Source organism: Emydura macquarii, unplaced genomic scaffold (assembly GCF_026122565.2).
Source record: "Emydura macquarii macquarii isolate MOO-44397 ecotype Brisbane River unplaced genomic scaffold, CSIRO-AGI_Emac_v2 contig_1390, whole genome shotgun sequence".
NCBI lineage: Eukaryota > Metazoa > Chordata > Testudines > Chelidae > Emydura > Emydura macquarii.
In genome coordinates, this window is record NW_027131527.1 from 24,835,279 (window position 1) to 24,862,224 (window position 26,946).

Sequence of the window (26,946 nt, forward strand, 5' to 3'; positions counted from 1 at the left end):
TAGATATTAGTGGGCAGGTCCTCAGATAGTGCAAATTGTCATTTTGGAGCTATGACAACTTGCACCAGCTGTGGATTTGCCCTTAGAAATTTATTCCCTCCCTCCCATGATCTCTCTTCCCTTCTTTTCCCAACCTCATTTCTTCCTTTAATAGCATGCTCCTATCTCATATACTTTAAGTATTAAGTATGCTGAATTCACTTGCTAGTACAGTTAAAAAGTATAAGTGGTCACAAGAGAAGTGTTTCCAAAAAGTCTGGAGAAATTTGTGAACATATATATTTAAAAAAGAAGCACAAGAAAATAAACACCTTGTAGACATGCAAAATTTGAGGCTTTCTAGAAATTTCTTAACTAATGGAGAAAAGTAGTTGTCAGCATAAATCTTTTTAGAAGTTAGAATGCTTTATGTTCTTAAAGAAAATCATAAACCGTTATGGAAATAATATTGCATTTAGGTGGTAGCTACAAACGTATGTTGATTTAATAAAACTATTGTACCTCAGTTCAGCAAAATTCTGCAAGAAGTTTGGTTATCACATCAGTATATTAAGAAGCGCAAGCTTCCCAGATGAAAGATCAGCATAAAGTCACTAACCAGTTTTAGCAACACCTGAACTGGAGCACACTAAGCAGCACATCTGTACTTTTACAAGCACAAATTCCCCAGAAGTTATAAATGACTATCTTTACCACTTGTCTCCTAAAAGTGTTGACTTAAAGAAAGTGCTGTGAACAGTGGAGATGTTCACAGCATGAATTCTCAAATGAACTAAATTCAGCAGCATAGGATCAGTTGGATTTATGCATGATCAAAAGGGCAAAATGTCATCAATGTTAATGCTTGGGTGATAGGAACATTACTTTAACCTCACAGTGATAGAGGTACAGAAATATCATTGGTTATGTTTACTTATAATGAAATGAAGACCTATTCAAGTTAAGGTATGTGCAACAGGCAACAATATCTGTTGTCTATTTCCAAAACTCATGAAAGTCAACAATGTACCATATTGTGTCATTTTCAACTACTGAACTACTCAAATAATACAAACCTCTGGAATATGCCAAACAGTATGTACACAATCAAAAATGTATGCAGACAAAAATATAGACATCTCGGCTTCCAAACTTAGAGGGGAAAAAATTTTTTTCAGATAATTTGTTAAATAACCCTTAAAATGCAGCTCAGCAGTACAGACTGCATGTTTTATCATTCTTAGGGTTTGAAATTAATCCTGTTTAAGTTTAAAAGTGCACCAGTTGGTCTAATCATTTTGCTACCACTAACATTTGCAAATCACCCAGCACAGTAGTATGCAGTTGACATTGCAGTAGGTCGTGCTTCCCAAAAGCAAACAAAATATCAACAAGGGTTTCAAATCCAGAAGTGAAAACAAACTCTTAAATATTTTTAAAAAGCAGGGTACTGCGTACCCAGTTTGACTGGCAAGACAAGATGGGTGAGGTAATATCTTTTGCACGACCAACTTCTGTTGGTGAGTGAGACAAGCTTTCGAGCTACACAGAGTTCTTCTTCAGGTTACTTCAGTCCCACCTTGTCTCTTTAATATCCTGGGACCCACCGGGCCACAACTCCAATGCACATATCCACTTTGATCTCAGTTTCTATTCTTATTTGACTGTAATTAAGATGTTTGACGTATATTTCATACTGCATCATTTTTGTTGCTCGCACTGAACCATTTCCTCTTTTGAGGCAGAGAAGTAGCTTCCTTTCAAACTTTCAGACAGGAGAAAGTTTGGGACAGACGTACACTAACAATTTGGGCAGTAACGTTTCTTCGTAGGTGTTGCTTTCTGATCCCCCTACTATCATTTCTCCCCCAGAAAGGAAATGACACGCTTTTAGAATCCAAGCTGCCCTGTCCCCTTAGAAGCTGTAACAGTTGTCTGCACAAACCAGTGACTAGATTGCTGCCAATCGTTTACATCGGGATGGGGATACTGTTTGGGAGCGGGAGTGTGAGAGGGGAGGCGTCCCTGCCTGGGGTGAGTGCACAGCACGGCGGGGGATGGCTGAGGTCTTCGGCTCTCACACGTCAACTTCCAGGCGCTCAAAGTGCCCTTCAGCGTGGGCTCTCCCCCACGCACGGCCGGCTAACTCCTGCATTGAAGCCCGGCTCCTACGTACGGCCCGAGCCGATTGGAAGAGCAGCAAAGACGGACCCTTGTCAGCTGGGTTTCCTTTCACACGCTCGCCTCGCCAGCTGCATTCACACCCCCCCGCCCGGCCCAGACTCCACACGTGCCCCCGCAGCCCGGCCGGGCTGTACTTACAGAGACACCGTGCGGTTCGGCAGCAGAGAGGGCGGCAAAGTTTCCACCAACTCCCCGCCGCTGCAGACAACTTTGATGCGGACGGTCTGGCGGCCGGGCCCCTTGGCGCGCTCCGCGGTGCAGAGGCAGCTGTCAACGCTCAGGTCCGGGCAGTTCCTGCTGGCCCAGGAGAGCCCGGCCAGCGCGGCCACGAAGCAAAGGCAGCGGCAGAGCCCGTGCATGGTGGAGGAGCCGACGCCGAGGCTCTGCGCTGCGCTGCGCCCGCCCGGCTGAGCCGCTCATGGCACGCTCCGCACAGCCAGCTGCGAGGGCGGCTCGGTGCCCGCCACGCCTCCTGCACTGACCCGCTCCGCAGCCGGCGGCCGCAGGGCAGGGCAGAGAAGGCGAGTCCCCCTCACCGGGCGGAGCCGCAGCCGCTCTCCGCTCCCTGGAATAAAGCTCCCCCCAGCCCCAGGAGGGCAGAGCGGCCTCCCCCTCCCGCCGCCAGCTGAGCTGATGTCAGCGCGGCCCGCCCACCGCCAGGCTCCGGCCGGCAGCCGCCCAGGGCAGCGCCCCGGGGCCGAGCACCGGCCGCCTTAGCGAGCCGGGCTCTAGCCAGCCGGGTTGCAGGCGGCAGCGCTCGCGGGGGTCGCTGCCTTCTGCTCCCCCGTGCTGAGCCTGGGCTGGTGCGCCACAGGGCGAGCAGCCCCCGGTGGCCCCTGCCTGAGGCCGTGACAGAGGCAGGGACGCCCCGGCAACCCCCTTTACAGCCAACCTATTCCCCCTCCCTCCCCCGGCTGTGGGCTTGGCGAGGGGAACTGAAGGGGGAGATGCCACTGAGTGACCACGGCCTTGTGGTTAAGGCATTGGAGGAGGACAGTGGCGATCTGGTTTCATGTCCCAGCGCTGCCACTGATTTCCCCTGTGACTTTTGGCAGCTGGCTTCCTCTCTCCCTGCTGTAGTTTCCCATCTGTAAAATGGAGACAATAGTTAAGGTTAAGTTCACCTTAGCCTCAGGGACGGTTGCTGCCACAGAAAAGCTTACACCTACAATAAGTGTTGATGCATGAGGGCAGCATAGCAAAAATACACAGAAGCTCAAAGAATAAGAGACTCCGCAAGATATAATGTTTACTTTCAACATGTGTACTCCAGACAGCCATGCAGAGCTGAGCAAACTGGGATGGGGATATTCAAACGGTTTTGCAAATTCTTCATTTTTTAGTGTGGCCGCACCCAGTTTTTCATTCACTTTTTGAGAACGCTGGTATAAATTTGTTTGTTCAAAGGCGGCCAAGTTTAGGCCCCTAGCAAAGATTAATTGATATCAAGAAACAAAGATCCCCATCCTGCCCGAACCTCTGTATGGGTAGACCCCTGCCCACAGTTCCATTGACTTCAATCAGGCTCCATACAGAGGTCTCTTGGGTGTGGTTTATTCTCTCATTCTCCATACATATGTGTAATGTATATTTACTTTAGGCTGAAAATTACTCACAATATGAGCAGTCAGACGTGATCTATTTGCAGACAATTCAGGAACAGAAAAGAAGGCTAACTTCTCAGCATAAATTACAACCAACAATTCATCTAGTTCTAGCTGAGAGTGAATGAAAAGACAGTTTGTAACAGAAACCCCAATCCTGCAATCAACTGTACTCTGACAGACCTCGGTGCCCACAAAGAGTCTTATTTAAATCAATGGAGGTCTATGGCCTCGAGCTCATTGCCGGATCTGGGTTAAAGATTGTAAGTTTCTAACATTTGTTACCATAAATACAATACATAACTATTATAAGTGACTAGTTTTGAGGGCAATAATGATGCTGTAATGTTCCCCAAAGGCAAGGGCTGCTTTTTGTGTTTGTACAGACCCTAGCATAATGGAGCCTTAATTCCTAATCTGGGCCTTCTGGGCCTAATATATTAATTAATATTCAATAATAGAAAAGTTACTGCTATTGTGAAATACAATGATCAAGGAAATTTTATCTCTAGAGCAATCTGTTTTGTAGAGTTTTTGCTTTAAAAATGTCATTAATGTTACACTTCTTTGCTCTTTTTAAAAGCAAAGTGGTGTAAATCTTACTCAGAGAATAAAATGGGATGTGTGTGTTACATGAGTCATCTCAGCATCATAATAGCTGTGCCCTTTTTTCTTTTTTAAGGTAAAAAAAGCCTAAAAAGTATTTAAATTCACATGCATTTTTAACCATGTTAGAAATTCAGGTCAACCCTGGTTTTTTTACATCTCTCGAGACAACTGGAGAACTAATACAGTTATATATATCAAACAATTAAAACTGCTTTGTTTGTTTTTAAACACTAATCTAACTCAAGGACTCTATGAAGTGTTGTACATACGATTAAGGGACAAGAAAGTTCACACTGTACATCCCAGTTGTCTGTAAAATTCTGCAGTAAGAACAGGAAAGAAAAGACTTGACATTCCTAATATTTAAGGTAGAAAACAAACAGGAAGGTTCCTCTCCAACCCTCCAAAAAACCAACCAGCCTTTCAGGCCATCCTTATAGATCATAAAGCAGCAAAAACAGGACACAAACCCACATTGCCTGTCACCTTTAAACATTTATATAATGTCAAATGTATATGATATTTTACAAGCATAGATACAATGTTTCCTGCCCCAGAGAGCTTACAGTCTTCTAGACAAACAACATGAGGTTACTGTGCATGTAGCTCAAAGGGAGCATACCTATGATTATCTTCCTGGCTATAGTTTTCCCATTTAGTTTGATCAGCTGCCAGGATTTTGCATTTGTCAGCTTTATGAAATGCTTGAGGGTATTGTTAAAATGAAGGTGGTGCCTCCCCTACAACAGCCTGCACTAGCAGAATTTGAGAAGCATAGAGAGTGCTAAAACAATGTGAGCCCAGCCCAACTCAGATTACTTTCCTAGAGCACAGAAGCAAACCCTGGTAGCTTTGACTGAATACTTAAGGTCTGGACACTCGTGAGATATGGAAGCCTAAAACCATGTAGTTTAATATTTCTTTGCCATCTAAATACATGCCTTAGTTATTGGACAAAATAATTATGTGCAAAGGGACTAGATTTTTATGCGATATACAGGTCATGGCCAGTATGGGTGTGGACAAACAAATATGATTGTTTTCTATTTATTCTTTTGCTGACCAGATTTTTTTTTATGTGCATTGGAGTAATCCTGAAACATACAAGTCTTACTCTCTGGCAGAAAGTAGGAGTTAAAAAAGAATGTTTATAAACATCAAGTAAAGTTATGGATAATCCTAAATATTGAAATGCTGCTAACATGAGTGAGGGCTGAAACAATTACAAAAATTAATCAGAATTTAGAAATATAGGCATTTCTCTGATTTACAAGTTTACATTCTACATGGATCACTTCACAGTCACATAAGACATGCGGCAGCACCTGTTTAACTGCTTGGTAACAAGAGATGAAGAATGTTTCATACAATAAATAGGAAATTTAGAGAGGCACAATGTAATTATCTAAATTAGAACTTTGACAGGATTTCCAAAGAGCCATGAAAACTTTAATGTCACAAGTTTGTTTTACCTCTTGTCCAAAAGATGGCACCTTCAGCAACCCTCTAACTGCTAGGACATTGGTTCTATACCAACCAGAGTGAAGCAGTCAATTGTCTACCTCATTTCCTGCAGCATCTTGGTATTTTATCACTGCTTTGCATCGAGGTAACAAACTCTGCTCACTATAGTTTGAGAGTTTGGACACACTCATACCGCACGATGGTATGGCTATAAATCATAACAAAGAAAATGGACAGAAAAATAACTACATGAGATATAACTTAGGAAAAAATGACTGGTAAAATATCTGGGGGAAAAATAATCCAGAACACATTTTCAGTGGGCTGAAAATACAGATTCTTAATGGGCAGGAAGAGTGACAGGGAAAATGCAGAATGAATATGATCCTGCCTTATGGTGTTTGGTGTGGCAAGAAAACAAAACAAAAAAAACCCCACACAAATATCAAAACACCAATGATTTTTAGCTTAAATGTATAATGACTTTATGTCACAAATGAGGAAAGTGGTAGACCCTGTCCATGAACATCTAGTATAGAGCACTGCACACAGTAAGAATATTAGAATCACAGAAATGTAGAGCTGGAAAGGACCTCAAGAGGTCATATAGTCCAACCCCCTGCACTGAGACAAAAGCAAGTATATGTAGGCCATCCCTTACAGCTGTTTATCTAACTTGTTCTTAAAGACCTCTGGTGGCAGGGATTCCACAACCTCCCTTCATAACCTATTCCAGTACTTAACTACCCTTATAGTTAGAAAGATTTTCCTAATGTCTAACCTAAATCTCCTTTGCTGTAGATAAAGCTGATTACATCTTGTCCTACCTTCAGTGGACATTGAGAATAATTGATCACCATCCTCTTTAAAACAGCCCTTAATGTATTTGAAGATTGTTATCAGGTCCCCTCTCAGTCTTATTTTCTCACAGCTAACCATGCCTAGATCCTCATAAGTTAGGTTTTCTAAACCTTTTAAATTTTTGTTACTCTCCTCTGGGCTCTCCAGTTTATCCACATCTTTCCTAAAGTGTTATGCTCAGAATTTAACCCAGTACTCCAGCTGAGACCTCATCAGTGCTGAGGAGAACAGGGCAATTACCTCTCGTGCCTTACACCTGACACTACTGTTAATACACCCCTGAATGATATTAGCCCTTTTTGCAAATGCATCATATTGTTGACTCATATTCAATTTGTGATCCACTATAATCATGAGATCCTTTTCAGCAGTACTACCACCTAGCCAGTTATTCCCAATTTTGTTGTTTTGCATTTGATTTTTCCTTCCTAAGTTTTGCACTTATTTTTATTGAATTTCACCTTGTTGAATTCAGGCCAATTTGCCTATTTGAATTCAAATCCTGTCCTCCAGACAGCTTGGCATCTTATGCAAATTTTATCAGCATATTCTCCACTCCCTTGTCCAAGTCATTAATGAAAATATTGAATAGCATCGGACCCAGGACAGACCCTGTGAGACCCCATTAGTGTCCACTAGCAAACCATTGATAACTGCTCTTTGAGTACAGTCTTTCAAGCAATTGTGCACCCACCTTATAATAATTTTATCTAGACCACATTTCTCTAGTTTGATTATAAGAAAGTCATATAGGACTGTGTCAAAAGCCCTACTGAAATGAAGATATATCACGTCTACTGCTTTCCTCCCATCCCTATCCTCCAGGCCAGTAACCCAGTCAGAGAAGGAAATTAGGTTGGTTTGGCATGATTTGTTCTTGAGAAATCCATGCTGGCTATTCCTTATCACTTATTATTATCCTCTAGGTGCTTACAAAATGATTGTTTAATAATTTGTTCCAGTATCTTTCCGGGTACTGAAGTTAAGCTGACTGGTCTATAGTTCCCCCTTTTAAAGATGGGTACTATGTTTGCCCTTCTCCAGTCCTCTAGGACCTCACCTCTCCTCATGAATTCTCAAAGATAATTACTTCATCAGGCCTTGCTGATTTTAATACATCCACTTATCTAAATATTCTTTAACCTGTTCTTTCCCTATTTTGGATTACATTCCTTCCCCTTGTTAGTATTAATTGTATTGAGCATCTGATCACCACTAATCTTTTTAGTGAAGACTGAAGCAAAATAGGCATTAAACACCTCAGCCTTCTTGATATTGTCAGTTATTAGCTCTCCTCCTTCTCTAAGCCAAGAACCCACACTTTCCTTCATCTTTCTCTTGCTCTTAAAGTATTTAAAGAACTTCTTATTGCCTTTTATGTTTTTTAAGCAAAGTTGCATATCTGAAAGCACAATATATTTTCAATTTTTTTTGTCTTTAAAAAATGATTTGTTATCACAAAATTTGCAGTCAGGTTTTTCAAAAATATTAAATAAAAGTGTCCCTGAAGTTAGAGTTCTTCTGGAAAAATAAGTTATTCTATTTGTTATGTAGCAGAATGGAGACGAATATATGATTACATTTGAAGTTGTGATGGTAGTTGGGCAATTATATACTATAAGAGGCGTAAATACAAATTCAGAAATTTTTGGAGAACAAAAAAAGACCAGGCGTTGTTTCCCAAGAATGAACTGAGCTTTTCCATGAAGTCATTAGAATTATTGCAGGAAGCCAAATATAGATATCATTAAAAGCTTAACACTGATTTTTACTTGCTAAATGAACCTCAGCTATCAATAAAATCCCTTGCAGTATGTAGCACAAAGACCTGGATTAACATTTCTTCATAATTTATTACAAAGTTATTCATTCCATAACCTTCAGTTTTATTGAAGTTCTAAACATTCAAAGTGAAACTCTTTTTCATTTTTCTTTCTTACTTGCATATTATTTATTTGCATGGTAGCAGAGGAGTAACTCTCCAGCATGTCTTAGAAGCTCCCCTGGAGAGCATCTTTTTTAGACTATACACTAACTGGGGACTAATGAGGGACCAGGACCATATAGCATCATGAGCGGCTGGAGAAGCTGAAGCACTTAGGAGAAATGGGAGAAGTTCAAGAATTGGCAAAGTTAGACCACTGCCACCTAGGAGTCCTAAACCACACAGAAGAAGAGGTCCATTGGATTAGGAGTTTTCATGACAGCCACCTCCCATGTTCTACCCAGTTTCTAAGATACGTGTGATCAGGGTACATTCTTTTTGCACTTTGATGCCCCACACGGCAGGTACTTTCCTCTACTGTGTAGTTCCTAAGACACACAATGCTCCTGCATGGCTTAGTATTGTAGATGTACCTTGTCTTGCTGTGCATATCATGGAGAGTACCTAACCCTTCAATGGTGGAGCTCTGTTCTGTATTGTTTAGGAGCCTACTTCAAGCCTTACCTTTTCCCCCAGAAGATCATGCTTCACCACTTTCTGTCTCCTCTTCCCCCTCACCTCCACCACCACTGAGAAGATCTAGTGGGACAGATCATTCTTGTCCTTACAGTCCTGACTTGTGAAGATCCTGGTCTGTCCTGTTTGGGGCAGCAAGGAGGGAGGAGATGCAAAAAAATGTGCAGAAAAGTAGCAAAATGTCAGGAGGACAAACCGAGTATGTGGAAGAAGGCAAGAAAAACACCAAAAATAACTAAACACATTTATGAGGGGAAAAAATGTAAATCATATGAATTTTGTACAGCTGTAAAATTGAATTTTATACAAGTACCTGGCTGGAAACACACTTTTATAGTAATCAATAATAGGATTTGGGGTCTTTTGAATGACTGCACTTGTGATCATGTATTAACAGTGCTACATACAAATAGTTTATGTTCTATTACTTCCTATTTTAGTCAGCTGAATATCAGGAGATTGTATCAAGGATATTCAGTGAATTTCTAGGTTACTGTGATAATGAATTCAGTGAGTCACAATCACATTACTAACTCAAGCCGTACTTTGCTGTGTCTTATTTTTTCTTTCCTTTTAACTGAAAAATTGCTGTGTATGGGAAGAGAATAATTTATACTTTGGAAGAGAAAGTAGAAAAGAGGAATATCCTCATTCAATGAATATGTCCAAGTGTTAAGCAGCCTATGTTATAACATTTTTCTCTAATAAAAAATTACAGTACCTTGCCACCCAATTATGTTGAATTCCATTTTAAAGGCTAAGGATAGTATTATAGAGTTCAGTACATTATTGGTGGTTCAAATAGTTAATTTGTTTTATTGGATGTTTTCTGGCCAAAAATCTGTATAAATGTATGGGAGACAAATAGATGAAGGAAAAGCACACACACTTATTTAGAAGTGAACAAACAGTTTTAAAAGTTACAGACTATTGCACTGAAGCTAAGGTTTTGTTTAATCAAGAATTTAACCAGAATCACATTTTGCAACTAAATTAGAAATTCCATAAAATAGAAGTGTCAGCTCTTACAAGCTAGATATCTAATTATAACAATGTGAACAGCTATGCAACAATCCTACCAACTACAACAACCTCCTATCCTAACCAGCCTCCTACTGCTACTTCTACCTTTACTGTATTTTTTAAATGTACCCTTTGCTCTAAGCCCCACTGCCGAAACACAAGTTCACATACTAGTTTCAACTTCACAACTGGAATGCTGCAACCTTCTTGTCTCTAGACCCCCATTTCCTATCTTTCTCCACTGCTGTCCACACAAAACTGTTGCCACCAAATTTTCTTTCCCACAGTTCTGATTCTACCTTCCCTCTTTCAAGTCCTTCCAGAAAGATTTCTTTCCCGCACAAGATTCTCCTCCTCAGTTTCAAGACATTTCATAAGCTGATCTTCTTATGCATCATCTCAGACACCTCCTCTCCTGTGTTCTAATATCATTCTTACTTGCTCACTCATCCTTGAACCTTCTCTCATTTCTCCTCACATGCTTGAAATAGTGGAATGCTCTCTCAATGTTCTCCTTCAAAAGGCCAAGACCCTTAACCCACGTCCCCCATGAAACATTTCAACCACACACCACTCTTCCTGTACTGTATGGTTCTATTTTTTACTGTTCCTGCTTGCTCTTACAAAAGGAAACCCTTCAGCATTAGGGATTTGTTATATCCATAGTTAGCTGAACTGCATATGATTAACTTCAGAGTAACATTTTCTAAGTTTCCTCCTAGCTACTTGAGTTTACCTCACGAGTTGGAGAGTGCCAGCCTCTTCCATTCCAACATCATTAGGCTGAAAATAATCTAATCCTTTTTGTAGCTAAAGAGTAAAGAGGTCCTACTACTTATGAAGTTTTCAACAACTGCATAATGTTCAAATAAACTGGACTGTAAAATATGTGGTGTGTTAAAAGAGAACAAAATGCAGCCTATTGTGAAAATGCAGCTTCCCAACGTTGACTACAAGTTTTTAATTTCTGAAATCCTTTAGAATGTTATGAGGAAGATGATTAAAACCAAATTAAAGAGTTGGATTTAAAATGAATCTAGACATATACTACAAGAGGAAAAATAATGTTCAGGAGAGCCAAATTGCAGCTGTATAGGGATCATTGAAACAATTGTAGTTGCTGATTAATAACTGCACTGCACAATGCATTACAAAACTGGTTATCAGTGCTAATATTACAATAATGCACAAAGCTTAGGATCAGTTTTAAATGACATCCCTCAGCTATTGAGAATTGCTAAAAACCTATTGTTCCTTATTCATTTCACTCTAAATGTACCATTTCCCCCCACCCCTTTTGCAAATGTGCTTTCTTAAACATGTGGGAGTGCATTTGGAATTGTCATAAAATGAATCACCCTCCACAATGGTAGCAATTGGTATTCATAAAGTGTTAACTGAGACAGGAAACATTTTTTACTAGACTGATGAGGACTTTTGTGAATATATAATAACTCTTTAAGAAGCCCAATAGAAAAGTGTGACGTAGGGACCTCTTGCAGATGGCTTTCTGAGACAACATTGCTAAAAGCAGATAAATAGTTCCAATAATTGGACATGTATTCCAGCACACAAAAGGAGGTAGTGGAAGCAGAGGCATAGAACCCAGGACTCCTGATTTCCAGCCAATGCCTACCCCGTATTACTGCTTATCAAAGTTCTGATGAATTCCCTGCACTGGACCATCCACATAACATTCTTCATTATCTGTTTTCTTTATATTTTCAGTACTGCTTTGTAGACTGCATATGCTTTTTCTCATAATTGCTTGTGACCTTTGTTTATTTATATTTTAAAAGAAGTCCTGACTACTTCCAGACACTATTAGAAATAAACCATTGTAATTGTTCTGATATTTTATGCCTTCCTCCTCTTTCCATCCCAGTCTGACAGGATGGAACATTGTTTTTGCTTGGGATATAACAACTTCTGCTAGAGGAGGGAGAAAGAGAGAGCTGGAGGGAATCAACAAACAGACAGTAATAGAAGTTCCAGTCAAGTGAATGCACCTTGTCTAGGAGCTGTCAGGTATCTAGGCATATACATTTGCTTAATGCATTCACTCCTCATGGTGTCTTTACCAGATAAGCCATCAAATACATGTACTTTTTCATATGTGCATGAATCTCACTGCCTTCAATTAAAACTGCAAGACTCACCTCTGCCATTGCTTTTTTCATAACACCCATAAAATTCCATACTAAATAATAAAGATGCATGTGCTGTCTTCTCTACAGGAAGAGGGGCAAGTAGAACAAGACAATCTCTAAAGGTTAGTGATGGTCCTTTGTAAGGCACCCACCATGGTTGTAAGTACAAAATGTTTATGTAGATTCAAGAATCTCTTATAGTGCCTTTTGATTATTATACCGCATCCCTGATTTTGAACTCTAATTAACCAAGACTCCTGGTTTACTGAATATCCCACAAAGCAATAGGCACCATGTTTTACCATGCCTTGCACCCCTCCCCAACAAAACCCATTTCTATTAAGTTTCCTGAAGGCTTTCAGAAACTGGGTTGTCCTGTATTTGTAAAAAACCTTCTAATATTTAATGAATTTAAGGAGGATTTTGTGGTTGAGGCACTAGACCAGGGGTAGCTAAACTTACTAACCCCCTGAGATGTTCCTCCCCACTGGGCAGAATCTTCTAGCCCCACCACCCTGCTGCAGGACAGAAACTCCAAGCTCCCCACCCGTCTGGTAGGTGGAGAATGGGAGAGCTTTGGGGGCTCCATGAGCCACACTTAAACTGTAAAAGAGCCTCATGCAGCTCACAAGCCACAGTTTGATCACGCCTGCACTAGACTAATCCAGGAGATCTGGGTCAGACTTCCTGCATGACCTGAGGCCCTCAATAGGTGCCTCAATTCTCTGAGACATGGAGATAATATTTTGATTCTCTCACCCTTTGTCCGTCTGTCAAATTTATATTGTAAGTTCTTCGGGTCAGGGACTCTCTCACAATGTGTTTGTGTGATGCCTTGCCCATTAGGGCCCTTATCATCATTGGTGCCTCTAGGGGAAACTGTAATAATAAAATAAAGCCATGTAGTAATAGCAACAAGCAACTTGTGCCCAGAGGGTTAAAATAAGGGGTAATATGGGAGAGGATAACTTCTCCTCTGCCAGGAAGAGTTCTCCTATCCCCTGGTCTCCTAGGCTTGTGGAATCTTGGTTCCTTTTGCACATGCCACTTCGCTGGTTGGTGAACTAAGAACTCCTCCAGTGAAGTGCAGATAGAAAGAGTTCGTGTCTCATTAGGGCCTTTACAATTTCAAGTCCTACCTGTAGGTGATGTCAGACCAATAGCAGGTGTGAGAAGAATTATTCAAGCTGAGAGTCCACTTTCTTCTACAGAAAGCTCTCTCCCCTTTGCTGGTTCTCCTGCCCCTCCAGGAGATAGAAGGGAAGAGACAGACCGCCCCTTCCTTAGGAAAATGGAAATACTGTCACCCACTTCCCCCTGCTAGTGAAAATCCAGGGGAAACAGAAAGGCCCTCTGAGTTTCCTCTCCCCTTCTGGCTCTCCTTTGCATGAGAGGAGAGGAGGATTTGGGAGCAGCCCTACTCGGTTTCATGCTGGGCGCACACAGGAACACACAGACTTTTGTTTGGTTGCCTATGGCTTCCTTGGGAACATGTATTTCTTTTTCCTTTGTCCCTTTTTACTTCCTGATGTCATGCTCCCTCACACAAGACGCTGCAAATCAAACCCATGACAATATAAGACCATGAGAATTGCTGATCTCCCCACTCTTATTTTGATCTACTTCAACCAGTGGTGCTAAGTCAGTAACATCACAAGCCTGTGCCTTGGCTTGAGAAGTAAAACATGCTTTGCCAGTGAGCTGAGAGTCCATGCCTTGAACTGAGCCTGGCAAGCTACAGATACTGAGCCAATTTTGGAGGCTTATTCCTGGACCTTGGCCCAAAACATGATGAGCCCTGGTGAGAGTTACTGGCCCAGAACCTGAACCTCCACATCAACCTTGACCTACTGGGAACAATGTTTTAACCAGATGACACTAGGTTGACTATGACTTAGCCTGGTCTATGCTGAATGCAAAATCATACTCAATATAATGTTGGTGAATGTGACACCTGAGTGTCATATTCACTGGCAAATGATATTGAATTAGAAGACAAGCCTTGAATAAGTTTCACACAAACTAATTTAGTTCAAGTAAAAATATGATGTTTGCACCTGTTGGTGCTGCCATTTATGTCTGCTGTCTGAAAAGTGCCCTGGGATCTTTCTGCTTTATATACAACGCAGTTTTTCTGAGCTTGTTTTTCTGCAGCTATTGTTACACCAGGCTTTCTTGTGCTTATTATTCAGATATTGCTACGATGATACATTAGTGGCAACTAGGTAGCAGCAAGACGACATTTATCTGACCATAAATGTGAATAATAGTGCCTGTGTTGCAATAAGACAACAAATTCCTCGTTGTTTTTCACCCAAAAAAGCCAGTGTTAGGGCCTGAATGATGAAGTAACTTGCAGAGAATGTTGTCTAGTTTTAGCACGTTATTCTTCAGTGGCTTTGGATACTTAGAACTCAGTAAAGAGTGACATATTGGCTCCATTTAAATTAATGGCAAAATTCCTATTGACTTCACTGAGGTCAAGATTTCACCCATAAAATACTGCTGAAGCAACTGAACATTTCATTGATTAAAAGGCCAGAAGGGACCATTGTGATAATCAGTGCTGATCTCCTGTATAACAGAGGCCTTGGGACTTCCCTGAATTAATTCCTGGTTGACAAAGCATATCTTTAAAAAAAAAAAAAAAAGCCATCAAATCTTGATTTTAAAAAACTTAAAGATACGGAATCCACGAAAATCCTTGCTGGCTTGTTCCAATGGTTTGCTATCCTCATTGTTAAAAATTTGCACCTTTTTTCTAGTTTGAGTTTGTTTAGCTTCAGCTACCAGCCCTTGATCCTGTTACACCTTTGTCTACTAGACTGAAAAGTTCTCTATCAAACTTCTGTTCCTCACCTGAATACCTTTAGAGTGTGATCAAGGTTACGTATCACACTACAAGCTAGGGGTGTGATTTCTAGATCATATACACATCCTCACGCTAGCTCAATGGGAGCAAGTGAGAGTGGAAATAGTAGTGTAGTCACAATAGCACAGGCAGCAGGCACACACCTTAGTCGTGCCAAGTATATATCCACAGGATTCAGAGGGTTTGTATGCATCAACTTAGCTGCATCACCAGTGGCTATAGCACCAGCAGCTATTTACACGCGCAGTAGCTCTCATCGAGCTGGTGTGAGGCTGGGTATGCAAGTGAGGAATCACTCCCCTAGTTCATGGTGCAGATATAGCCCAAGTCATTCCTTAACCTTCTGTTTGTTAAGCTTAACAAATTGAGCTCCTTGATACTTCCACAAAAAAGGCATGTTTTCCAATCTTTTAATCGTTCTCTTAGCTCTTCTCTGAATCCTCTCCAGGTTTCCCTGCTTGAATTGTGAAACCAGTACTGGACACCATACTGCCATAAAGGTCACCCCAGTACCAAATAGAGAGGTAAAATAACTTCTTTATTCTGTGAATGAGGTTAGGGTTGAAATTCAACATTTCCTTCAACTTTGAATGAAGGCTTTTAGGAACTCTCTTTTGAATGCCTGTAAATGGATGAGATCTTGTCCTAGAAATAAATCTGAGTACTTGCAACTGGAAACAAAAGGCAAGAGCTCATTGTGCTTTAATGAAATGTACTGTTAGTATCATTTTTGGTAGATCCTGGCAGACAACATGAATAGCAAACTAAAGGTGGTATCACACTGAGATGGTACATCCAAAAATGTATATAGTTATTGAGCTAGAGGAAGATAGAAAACGGTTGTACAAAATGTAGAACTAGGCCAATAAGAAGGATATAGTCTCAAAATCCTAAAGACCAGGAGCCAAAGTCTCCTCTTGTTAACACAGGTGTGAATCAGGAGTAATTCCATGCAAGTGGTGCGTAACCACAGATTGGTAGAAGTAGATAAACAGGCACATACATTTATTTGTGGTCCTTATAACTAAGTCAGAGATTCCACAATATGTCTGTATCTACGCACCTCCTTTTACTGTTATTGGCAGTTGTACACACATCAACAGGCAAACATGTATTTTAGAATAATAATCTAATGAACAAGCTTTGGAGTTGTACACACTGGCTTTTAAAGACAGGGCAGAAGTTTTCCAATTTATTTATAGGAAGGTGAGGAGAGACAAGGATATCCTCTGAATTACTACAGCTCAGAACTTGGAGAAAGCTTCCTCCTTCCAGCTGTGTAACTAGGAAACAGGAAAAGACCAAAAAAAAAAAAGATTTATTAAAAAATTTCCTCCAGTTGGCCATGTTAAATCTAACCATTATTACTGGAATTATAATAAAAGCCTACATCTGACACAACAAGCCCTGAAGAGGCTTTAATACTTCTTATTACCATAGACTTGTGTCATGCTTGTGAAATCATGGTCAGCACAAATGAAGTTCTACTGTTTTCAGCACGCATTCATAGACTGGGAATAGCTGTGGTCCACAGAGGAAATAAACCAAAGGGATGAGAGGGCAAGCAAATTAAAAACATATCCCAAATAATCCAAGAATGTAGACCTCTGATAAAATTAGTTTTTGGTTTAAATGCATCTCCTTTAAAAGGTAATATTTATAGTTGGTCAGTCATAACGTACTGATTATAAACTTACTGAGGCCCTAAGAGTATTTTTAAATTGACACCAAGCTCACCAGCAGAGTACTGGAAGGAGATGGGAAGGAGGGAAGCAAGAAGGCTTATTAATGAATTTTCCACCCCCCAGTGAGTATTAATTCTGATTAATCCAAATTTTAATGGCACTCTACAATCTGAATTTTTTGTTTTAAGTCGTTACCACAACAAATAGCAAATACCTAACATGGCTGCCAAATTGGCCTAATCCTTTAGTTTACTTTAAATAACAAAAACAAATATTGCTCAAGTTTTTCCTTCTTTTTACTGCAGGACAGATGATGTCCTTATCCATCTTTATGTACACTTTTTGTCAGAGATATGGATCTATGTTAAAGGACTGCCATCCTATACAAGAGCACTCTAGATGATAATCAGGTAGGATTGGTACTTTGTGCAATGGACATGAGAAGGTTCCCAGAACTGGGGGTTTCCTGATGCCATTGCAAATGTCACATTCTTTAAGTGTCCTAAGTGCGGCAAATCCAGAATCAGGATTATCCTTGCAGGTACTCAGGTATGCACAGGGACAATTTTTTTGCTTAGTTGAGGCCTTGGTCAGGGCAGCATAAAAGGCTTTTGAGAAGACTTTAAAATCCAAACATGCCCATTAGGTTGTGCATTTGCTTTTTCCATTTGTTGTAGAGGTGAGTATTCTGCTACTGCAGAATTGGCAGATGGGCTCAGTTCACTTTAAAAAACCTGGATTCAGGTATTGTAATAAATGTATTAGCCTTGCACTAGACTTAAAATTCCATATCTATTAAGGTGTTTCTGTCATGCTTCAAACAGGTATTTGTCAACATTCTATTGCCTTCAATATTTGCACCTCAAATTCATTGACAGCGTTGATCACTCGTGGCCAGCCTTCCAGTACAGTGAAGTTATAATGTATGTAGTGTGTACCACGTCTAGCTATAAATGATTTCAGTCTAGCATTCAATAAAATAAATCACCAATTTTTTTGTATAAGTTCATGGTGGATAAAGAAAAAACAAACCTTAAAAATTAATTTTTAAAATTAATTGGATATGTATGGTAAAACAACAGCTGGCTAAGAATGTTTTAAAGACATACAAATGAGGCGGTTCAGGTAATGTCATAACTCATCATAGATAAGACTATTCAGACCATAAAATTGCACTGCTGACTTGTAATACAATTCTTTGTACAGCTAACTTCTTTAATAATTTATATTATTTTAAAATCATCAGTTTGCTGTGAGTTTTTCACGTGTATGTTTCAAAGAGTGGGCTAAGTATTAGGACTCAGTGTTCATAGATTCAGAGTTCAGACAGGGTCATTGTGATCATCTAATCTGACCTCCTGTATATCACAGGCTATAGAACTGTCCCAAAATAATACATAGAGCATAATACCTAGAGCATATCTTTTTGAAAAACATCCACTTTTGATTTAAAAATTGTCAGTGATGGCAAATCAACCATGAGCCTTAGTAAATTATTCCAATGGTTAATTACTCTCAGTTAGAATTTTATGGCTTAAATTTGTGCTGAAATCAATATTCAAGTTTGTCTTGGTTTTTAATTTTTTTTTTTTTTGGCCAAGCTTTGGAGTACAAATTAGACCTGAACTGCAGTACAAGTTAGACATGTTATTTCTGCCCACCTACCTTCAAACAATCTGGCCAAAACACTCATCTTAAGTATTATCTAGAAAATTAAAACCATTTTACTACCAACCAAGCTCTATGTTTCCAGAGGTCCCTCTTGCCATACATCTCAGTATTCCATGGTGGGGGTCATGCAGAACTTCCCCTCCAATAAATAAATAATCCCCTAAGCTTTGAAGGAGCTCTACTGCATTGTTGCCCAGGAAATACTTTTAAATGTCTGCCATTTGTTCAATTCCCAAGGCAAAAGTTTGCCCTTCAGAAGTTTGTTTGTTAAATGGACAGGGGAATGTCATTTCTGATGATCTACCAGTAGCTAGATATGGAATGATTTAAAAGGCAGGGAAATCATCCCAACCTTCCCTTCTGTTTGGTGGTGGAATTAAAAAAAACCCAAAACCCTCACCTACCCTAACATCTGAGTGCATAACAGCAATGTGCCAAGGAGGAGAATACTGCTACTCCTGTTAGCTTTTTTTATCACTCTTTCTGATTTTTCACCAACTCTAAAAACTTTGAGAGAGACCATATTTTTCTTCCTCTCCCCAGAATCTTAGTTTAACTAAATCTTTAACCATTCTAAACTGGATCCTAAAGTTTGGCTAGATCAGCATGTCATAGTGCATGAAAATTCCTTTTACGATCATGGATATCAAATGGCTTGCACAACAATCCTTTTGTGGGATGTATGGTCATTATTGCACAGTCCATCTTCCTGTGCCAGCAAGGGCCTCTGCCTCTGGTAGGTAAAGGGAAAATTCATCCCCATGGGAGGACAGCCAGCATTTCCATGTTCGTCAAGGGTGAGCAAGCTTTGTCCTGTGTTCTACAGAGGCTGCTAGAGTGATGCACAGAATCAGTGCATTTCCTGCTCACTATGACTATGCCCCATCCCCAGCTTGCTCCTTTTAGAGTAGAGCTGATTAGCTTCAGTTCTGCCAGTGGGAGGGGGCTTGTGGACATCTTGTGTCATCACTAGCCCTTTTCCTCCTGGGCGGACTTCCTGCAACCAAGAACCTTTTCTAGGATCTGGATCAGCAGAAAGCAGAACAGACCCTATGTGAATCACTATGCTTTAGCAAAGAGTTACGCGGCAATGCAGGAAAGGGGAAATGTAGTAGTACTGTACATAATCGTCCTTCCATCATCTGCTGTAACTACACTTTTTACAGTGTACCTTGCTTAAATCTAGAACGGAACATCCCCACTTTAATCTATATAGGTGGGAGATAGTTCTCTTATACCACCATTAGATAAAATGAAGGGCAGAAACTTAATAATTAACTGAGTTTAAGGCAGATGGGATCATTAGATCATCTAGTCCGACCTCCTGTCTAGAACAGGCCATAGCATTTCACCCAGTTACCCCTGTAATGAGCCCAATAACTTGTCTTTAGCTAAAGCAGATCTTCTAGAAAAGCATCCACGTTCTACTTGGCAGTTGGTTCCAGTAGTTAGTCACCCTCACAGTTAAAAATGGGTGCCTTATATCAAATTTTAAATTTCTCTGGCTTTAGCTTTCCGCCATTGGTTCTTGTTATGCTTTTCTCCAATAGATGAAAGAGCTCTTTAGCACCCAGTATTTTCCCCCTGTGAAGGTACTTATAGACTGTAATCAGATCACCTCTCGGTCTTTTTGAGAAAATGAACAGATTGAACTATTAAAGTCTCTCACTGCAAGGCATTTTCTCCAGCCCTCGAATCATTTTTGTGGATCTTTTCTTCTTCCTCTCCAATTTTATTAAATCCCATTTTATTTGACGGGGCCCATTTTACCAAGCATCCCAGATTGCTCTGTATGACTGCTATGCCCTCAATATTGACCATTCCATCAATCTTTGTGCCATCTACAAATTTTAATCAGCAGTGATTTTATATTTACTTCCAGATCATTGATGAAAATATTTAATATCTTAGGGCCTATTAGCAATCCCCCTCTGGAACGCAACTAGAAATACCCCAAATATAATGATTCCCAGTTTTACAGATCTGTCAGTTAGTGAGTTCTTAATCCATTTAATGTGTGCTCTATTGATATTGTATAGTGCTAATTTTTAGTTATACTATCATGTGCTATGAAGTCAAACACCTTACAAAAGGAAGTATATTATATCTTCATCAATAAAATCTGTAATCTCAAAGAGAGAAATCCAGTTTCTTTGGCAAGACCTGTTTTCTATAAAACCATCCTGAATGGCATTAATTATATTCTTATTGTTTAATTCTCTATTAATTGAATTTCATATCAGTTTTCCATTATTTTGCATGGGATTGACATCAGGCTAACTTACCTACAGTTACCTGGGTTATCCTGCACGCGCTTTTTGAATATTGGCACTACATTAGCACTCCTCCAGTGTTCTGGAATTTCCCCAGTATTCCTGGATTTATTAAAAATTAACATCAGTGGGCCAGAGAACTCAGCAAGCTCTTTTAGGACTCCTTGGTGCTACCTATCAGACTCTGATGGTTTAAAAGTATTTATCGATATAGATTTTGGGGATTTTTTACATCCTCCTTGGTTACTAATAGATTGGAATGTACTTAATCCTCATGTGACATGACCATATCATCCTTTTTTCCAAATACAGGATAGAAATATTTATCAAACACCTCCTGCCTTTTGTGCATTTACCATCTCCATCTAGTAATAGATCTATACCATTACTAGAATTTCTTTTGTTCCTAATATACTTAAACTCCCTATTGTCCTTAGCCCTGGCAGCCATGGATATTTCCCTGCTGTCTTTAGGTTCCCTTATCAATTTTCTACACTTCATAAACTTTTAATTTATATCAGTTTGTATTTCCCCTTTTTCCAGTTGCTATATATTCCCTTGCCCCCCAACCCCACTAATTGCTGCCTTAGTGTTGTCACTCAGCCAGGATGGGATTTTAGGCCAAAGGCATCCTCTTTCTTGATTGTGGAATCCTGGCTTTTTGGCCATCTAATAAACTTTTCCTTAAAAAAGGTCATCACAGTTGGTAGGAACAGATCAGTTTTATGGTGCCATCTAAATTTGGTTTCACATGCAAGAAGGGTTTTTTATTATTTCAGGAGCTTCAACCTTTTAGGTACCAGATTCCCACAGACTTACAGAACAATTAAAATTCAGTTTTCTGCAAGCATTTCTTACTTTTGCATATTACCTATGAGATGCCATTTGAAAATATGATAAAAGCCAACTGCCTACATTTTTCAAAATGCATTCAGCAAAGCTGCACCATGGTCAAGACACACATCACAAAATGTTAAACTGATCTCTGCTTTTCCAAAATAGAAACCAATGAAATATGAAGTTTCTGAAAACATGTATGCACTAGAAGGATGGTTTTCTACCCTAAGGCACTATGGAGATTATGAAAGTAATTGGACAGGGAACAGTTTTAATAACAGAGAGTTACACAAAAACAGGCTTAGGGGGAAGACATTTCACTTCTACTCTAAAACCTTATTTAATTGAGGTAAGGCCCCTTTTGAAAGAGTGTGTATAAAGAAAGATGTAATTACATGTGCTGGATTTAGGGACACAGCTAAAAATGCTCTGTGGCCTAGTGGCTAGGGTACTGATGTGGAACTTGAGACCTGGGTTCTCTTCCTAGTTCTGCCACTGGCCTGTTGGGTGACCTTGGGCAAGTCACTCTGCCTCTGTGACTCAGTTTCCCCATCTGTAAAATGAGAATAATGATACTGACCTCCTGTGTAAAGTGCTTTGATATCTGCTGATGGAAAAACCACAGTGTAAGAGCAAGATATTAATACAGCTGGAGATTTTGTATCCACTCCTATTCTCATTTCAGTCAAGTGAGAAAACTCTGAGCTCAACAGTAGCAGAATCATGCCTTCTGTCACCAAGTTTAGGAAATGTAACATTTGCCTGCTACAACTTAGATTGACACTACTGATTGTCAGATAATTAGGGGTAGTTCTGGTCAATAGTTGCCTAAGAGATCTTCCTGAAAATCCTAAGCTGTGGAGGAAGCTTTCCCCTAATGGTATGAGATGCTGCCTGCTTTGTCACACCTGCCCTGGTAACAACTGAATATGAAAATACAACCCAAATATTGTGTTCCTTTATGAATCAAGTCATATTTTTGGGGCCTAACAGCACAAGGCCTGATAAAGAGTTTGCTTTAGGGGGCAGCCCATGCCCCAACCGATACTTACATCTTTACTTCAAATCACTCCCTTCCTCCCAAAATATGCTTCTTCCTTCAACTAATCCAAAATTAAAATGTTTCAAGTGATTTTATGGGGATTTTTTCTGAAAGAAGAGACAGCATATTGCGATTATTATTTCACCTTAATCTTCCCTTTCCCAAACCCAATTAATTTGAGTTTTATTCTGCATCATCCAATAATGGGCCATAGGACCCCATTATATAATTGACAATTCTTCTGATATTCCAGAAACTCTACGGTATTTAACTTTGTCATAAGCTCATCTAGATTGTGGTGGAGCTCTTAGCTCTTCATTAGGGAAGCCATCACCTTCGCACAGTTGAGTAGCATGATAGAACCTGCTGTTCTTCAGTTCCATGTTGTAAATAGCTATGAAGTTACTCTAAATAGATTTAGTTTCTTGAGTAGTTCAGATTTACAGTAACCATATGACATGAGTGTAAGACTACATTCTTAACAGAGGATATACACGTAAATATCAAAACCAGTAAATCTTTGTTAAACTAGAGAGGAGTGAGAGTGAATCTCATTAAGTTAAGGATACAGAAGTGTGCAATATACGGAGTTGCACTGTCACTGGGTATGCATGTATCTTTTATTGGGTGCCTTCAGACATTGTAAATGAGCCAGCAACCTGATGAATTTGGTAAAGCATTTTCAGTGTCTGGAACAAGCAATTTTATACCTAGGATGTAGCAAAAAACCCAATCAAACTTAACACATTTAAGTTACTGCCAAGACATTCCCCCCACCCTCACCCCATGTCCCACATGTTTTTAAAACAACTTGTCTGAATAGCCTCAGATTTGTTCTAAGAAGAATTGTCAGCTGGCCACAGACCACACATACCATATACGAAGTGGAAAGGAATGCGGTTGGGGAAGAGGAAGGAAGCCAGGCTCACAATTGGAAGCAAGACTTAGCTAAGAGCAGCTGATATACACTATGTAGGAGTGTTAATTCTATAACCAGGCTATGTCCTGGCACTCAAAGTAGTGAGAGTGCCACTATAAGTTATTGTCAGTCACACTTGCATGAAAACACTTGTTTTTCCCTTATTGAATCAGTGTATTATCATTCTGAGATGCTAATGCAAAGGGGTAAATTTGCATGTTGCAAGCCTGAGCTGGAGGCTTTCTACACACCCCAAAAGACTAGGTTAGTAGCTCATTGACTTGCAACACTTTATTCAGGATGTTGTAGAACATTAGATGAGTTTTAGGACCCTTGTAAAGTATAGTCAAATTTGAGGCTAGTTAATTAAGGATCATAAATATATAAGCCTGACAGCAAGTGTGAATATCACAGGAGATTAGCATACAAGTCAATTATAAACAGATTGGGGTTATGATGGAGACTGAAGGTTTCTAATAGAACCAATGTAAAGCAATTTCAGGGGATTGTTTACTGTTAAATTAGTATTGAGCGAATCTAGCATTTCAGAAATAATTGAATGTTTATCTGAACTGTGACCTTGCTTCCTGCCTTTCCTCCAGTCCAAACAGATATGACCTTCGCCCCCTCTAGTATTCAGTTGGGGCGGGGGGGTGAAATGAGAACTTGGCATGGCCACACCAATCCCTAATCACTCTACTAGGCAGAAACACCACCATTTATTCTCCCACTTTGCTGCTCCTAAATCTCCTGGAAATCTCTCCCCCTCCTCCATTTCTCATCTGATGCTCATAGCTGACACCTGCTTTGTCAGCATGCCATCTGTTTCTGGAGTTGTCCTAGCGCCACAGAGCCGTCCCTAGGGTAGGGCGAATAGGGGCAACTGCCCCAGGCCCCACGCTTTGGGCCAGGACCAGCCAGGAGGCAGGCTGCATTTGCCCGCCTCCTGACTGGGAGCAGGCACTGGACGGGAGGCGGCGGCTACAGCCTGCCTCCCGACTGCACGCCGGGACCATTTGCCCCAGACCCCGCACCCACCTAGGGACGGCCCTGCCCAGTGGCAAGGCTCCACTCAGTACCACAAGCACAAACTGGTGGGGTCAGGAGAAGCAGGAAAGAAAAGCTCAATTTATTAAACCAAATTTGGCTGGCACCACAAAACCCACCAACCCAAGAGGGAAGAGGAAGTAATTTTGAGAGGAAACAAAAAAGGACGGGAAAGGACTGAAATTGGGATAACAGGCTCAGACCTGGGTCCACAGAGGGACTTAGGTGTTGTGAGCCAGTGAGCAAAAGAATGATTATAGCCTGGAGGTTAAGGCACTTGCCTGGGAAGTAAGCAACCCAGTTTTGAATCCCTCTGCTCCTATAATTATTTATCTAAAGTGGAACCATGCTAACACGAGACTGAGGGAGCCCAATATCAGAAAATCCCATAGCCTAGTGGTTAGGGCATTCTCCTGGAAGACGGCCGTTCAAATCTTTTCTCCACATCAGGCAGAGGGGTGAACTAGACCTGGGTCTCCCACTTTTTGGATGAGTTAAGGGAGACACCACCACTTCTTACAGCTGGATTTTGTATATGGACTGATCTTCTGAGCAGAACTACAAAATCTATCTCCTCCTCCCCCCAGGAGAGATGTGGGGCACACTTACCCTCATGTGGTTTGAGGATCCCACTGAGGCGTAGAAGTCAAGACATGTAGAATGAGACATTGTGCACGTTCCTAGAGGTAGAAACTTAGGCACCTATGGGACTTTTAGACCAAAAAAAAAAAAAAAAAAAAAATTAGGCACCAAGGGATTCGGGGGGCCTGCAGGATTAGGTAGCAGCCAAGTAGGGGTTTTGAGGATCTCAGCTGCACCTAAATTTGGACTTGGGCATTTTGTAGATCTGGACTTAAATGTCTACTTTTTACCCATGGAATACTAGTTTAACATAATCAGAGTATGAGGTATTCTTTTGCCTTCTCACGAAAGGCAGCTATAGTAGATTTTAGGAGTATATCCAGCCATTGCTCTTACTGAGGCAATACAACATTGTAATTTTCAGATAATGGCGTAGATAAAATGGTCCAGAGAAGGGGAGGGAGACTCAGAACTACTGTGACATTATCAGTCTCAACCTGTAGAAGAATAACTCAAGAGCTTTCCCTCTATCAATTCTAACCTGTAAATAGTTTCTTCACTAAGCAAGCTCTGTCTCCACACACCTGACACTAATTCCCTAGGAGCTGGGAAGATTGTTGCTGTCCTCCTATTTAGCATGCACCTGTGGAAGGTTCAGGCATTATCATGCAGGAGGAGGTTCCAAAAATAAAATAAAAAGTCATGGCATTACTTGAGAAGCACTAATGTTTTTAGCTTATAGGGAGGGGATACCATTATTCAGAAGATAAAGAAAAACAGAGTGAGGTTCCATTTTTGTGACAGTCTGCCTAATAAAGTGCATTCATTATCTTTTATGGGAGCCTAATAAGTGTTTACTCATCCCTAGTTTAAATTTTTACCCTTTTTGACTTGGTATTAATAAAGGCAGCTTGCACTTCAAATATTCTCCCCACCTGTGACCTCCCTTTCTAATTCTAAGCCACCAAAACTGCAGTAAAATTTATAAGATTACTTACCAAACATATTGGGGTACAAGCCTCTAGTTAGCTTCAGAAACTTAAAAGTTAACCTTAATCATAAAATATTTAGATCTCATATGTTCTGATTACAAAATGATTTCAGCAGAAGTAATCAGTGAAACTAGTGTAAATGTACTAAACCTTATAAAAACTCTAAAATTAGCAGACAACTTCCTTTAAAATATATCAAAGTCATAATAACTCACATACATTTCATGAGAGGGAAACATTAAGAGCAATTTAAATAGGCAACAGAGTAAATAATAAAGAATCCTACAACATCTAAGAAAAACTTCATTCAAAGGCTAGAGCAAGTTTGATACCTTGTTTCACAATTCCAGTTAAACCTTTAGTTTGAAATAATCCAATCTTAGCAGAAAGTTTAGTAGTCCTTAACTCTTTAGCAGCATTCTTCTGGCTTACCTAGCCTCTGCTGTCCCCATCCACAGCATATATAGCTTAGTTCACAAGTTGTCTACTAATTGAAGCCAGCTAGCCTCTAATATGGGCAGGGAGAATCCAAGGTCGAGGATTTTCACAGTAGGCTAGGGGATTTAATTTTAATAAATGATGTGTTTAAATTCTCTGAACTGCTTTGAAAAGCCTCAGATCAAATCCCTAGGAGTTTGAGTCACAGGTAAATCTATTATTACATCAGTCTGTGGAAATTTGCTTCCTGAGC

The 26,946-nt window shown here is 40.2% G+C and overlaps 1 protein-coding gene across 5 annotated transcripts in view; it reads right to left on the reverse strand.

Annotated features, from left to right (window-relative positions):
* Positions 1–26,700, reverse strand: part of LOC137156180 (adhesion G protein-coupled receptor A3-like) — a 444,419-nt gene extending 417,719 nt beyond the window's left edge. The window contains exons 1-5 of one of the 5 annotated variants that reach the window (XM_067552913.1): positions 26,588–26,679; positions 25,805–25,906; positions 25,291–25,391; positions 23,285–23,425; positions 2,302–3,251 (exon numbers count right to left, since the gene is read on the reverse strand). In XM_067552913.1, the coding sequence (XP_067409014.1) occupies positions 2,302–2,522 (221 nt within the window). In that variant the 5' untranslated portion in view covers positions 2,523–3,251; positions 23,285–23,425; positions 25,291–25,391; positions 25,805–25,906; positions 26,588–26,679. Of the gene's footprint in view, positions 1–2,301; positions 3,252–16,229; positions 16,491–22,253; positions 22,404–22,725; positions 23,426–25,290; positions 25,392–25,659; positions 25,770–25,804; positions 25,907–26,587 lie in introns of those variants that run through there. The other 4 variants (XR_010920688.1, XM_067552912.1, XM_067552914.1 and 1 more) reach the window with 4 other exon arrangements.
* Positions 26,701–26,946: the final 246 nt, after the last annotated feature.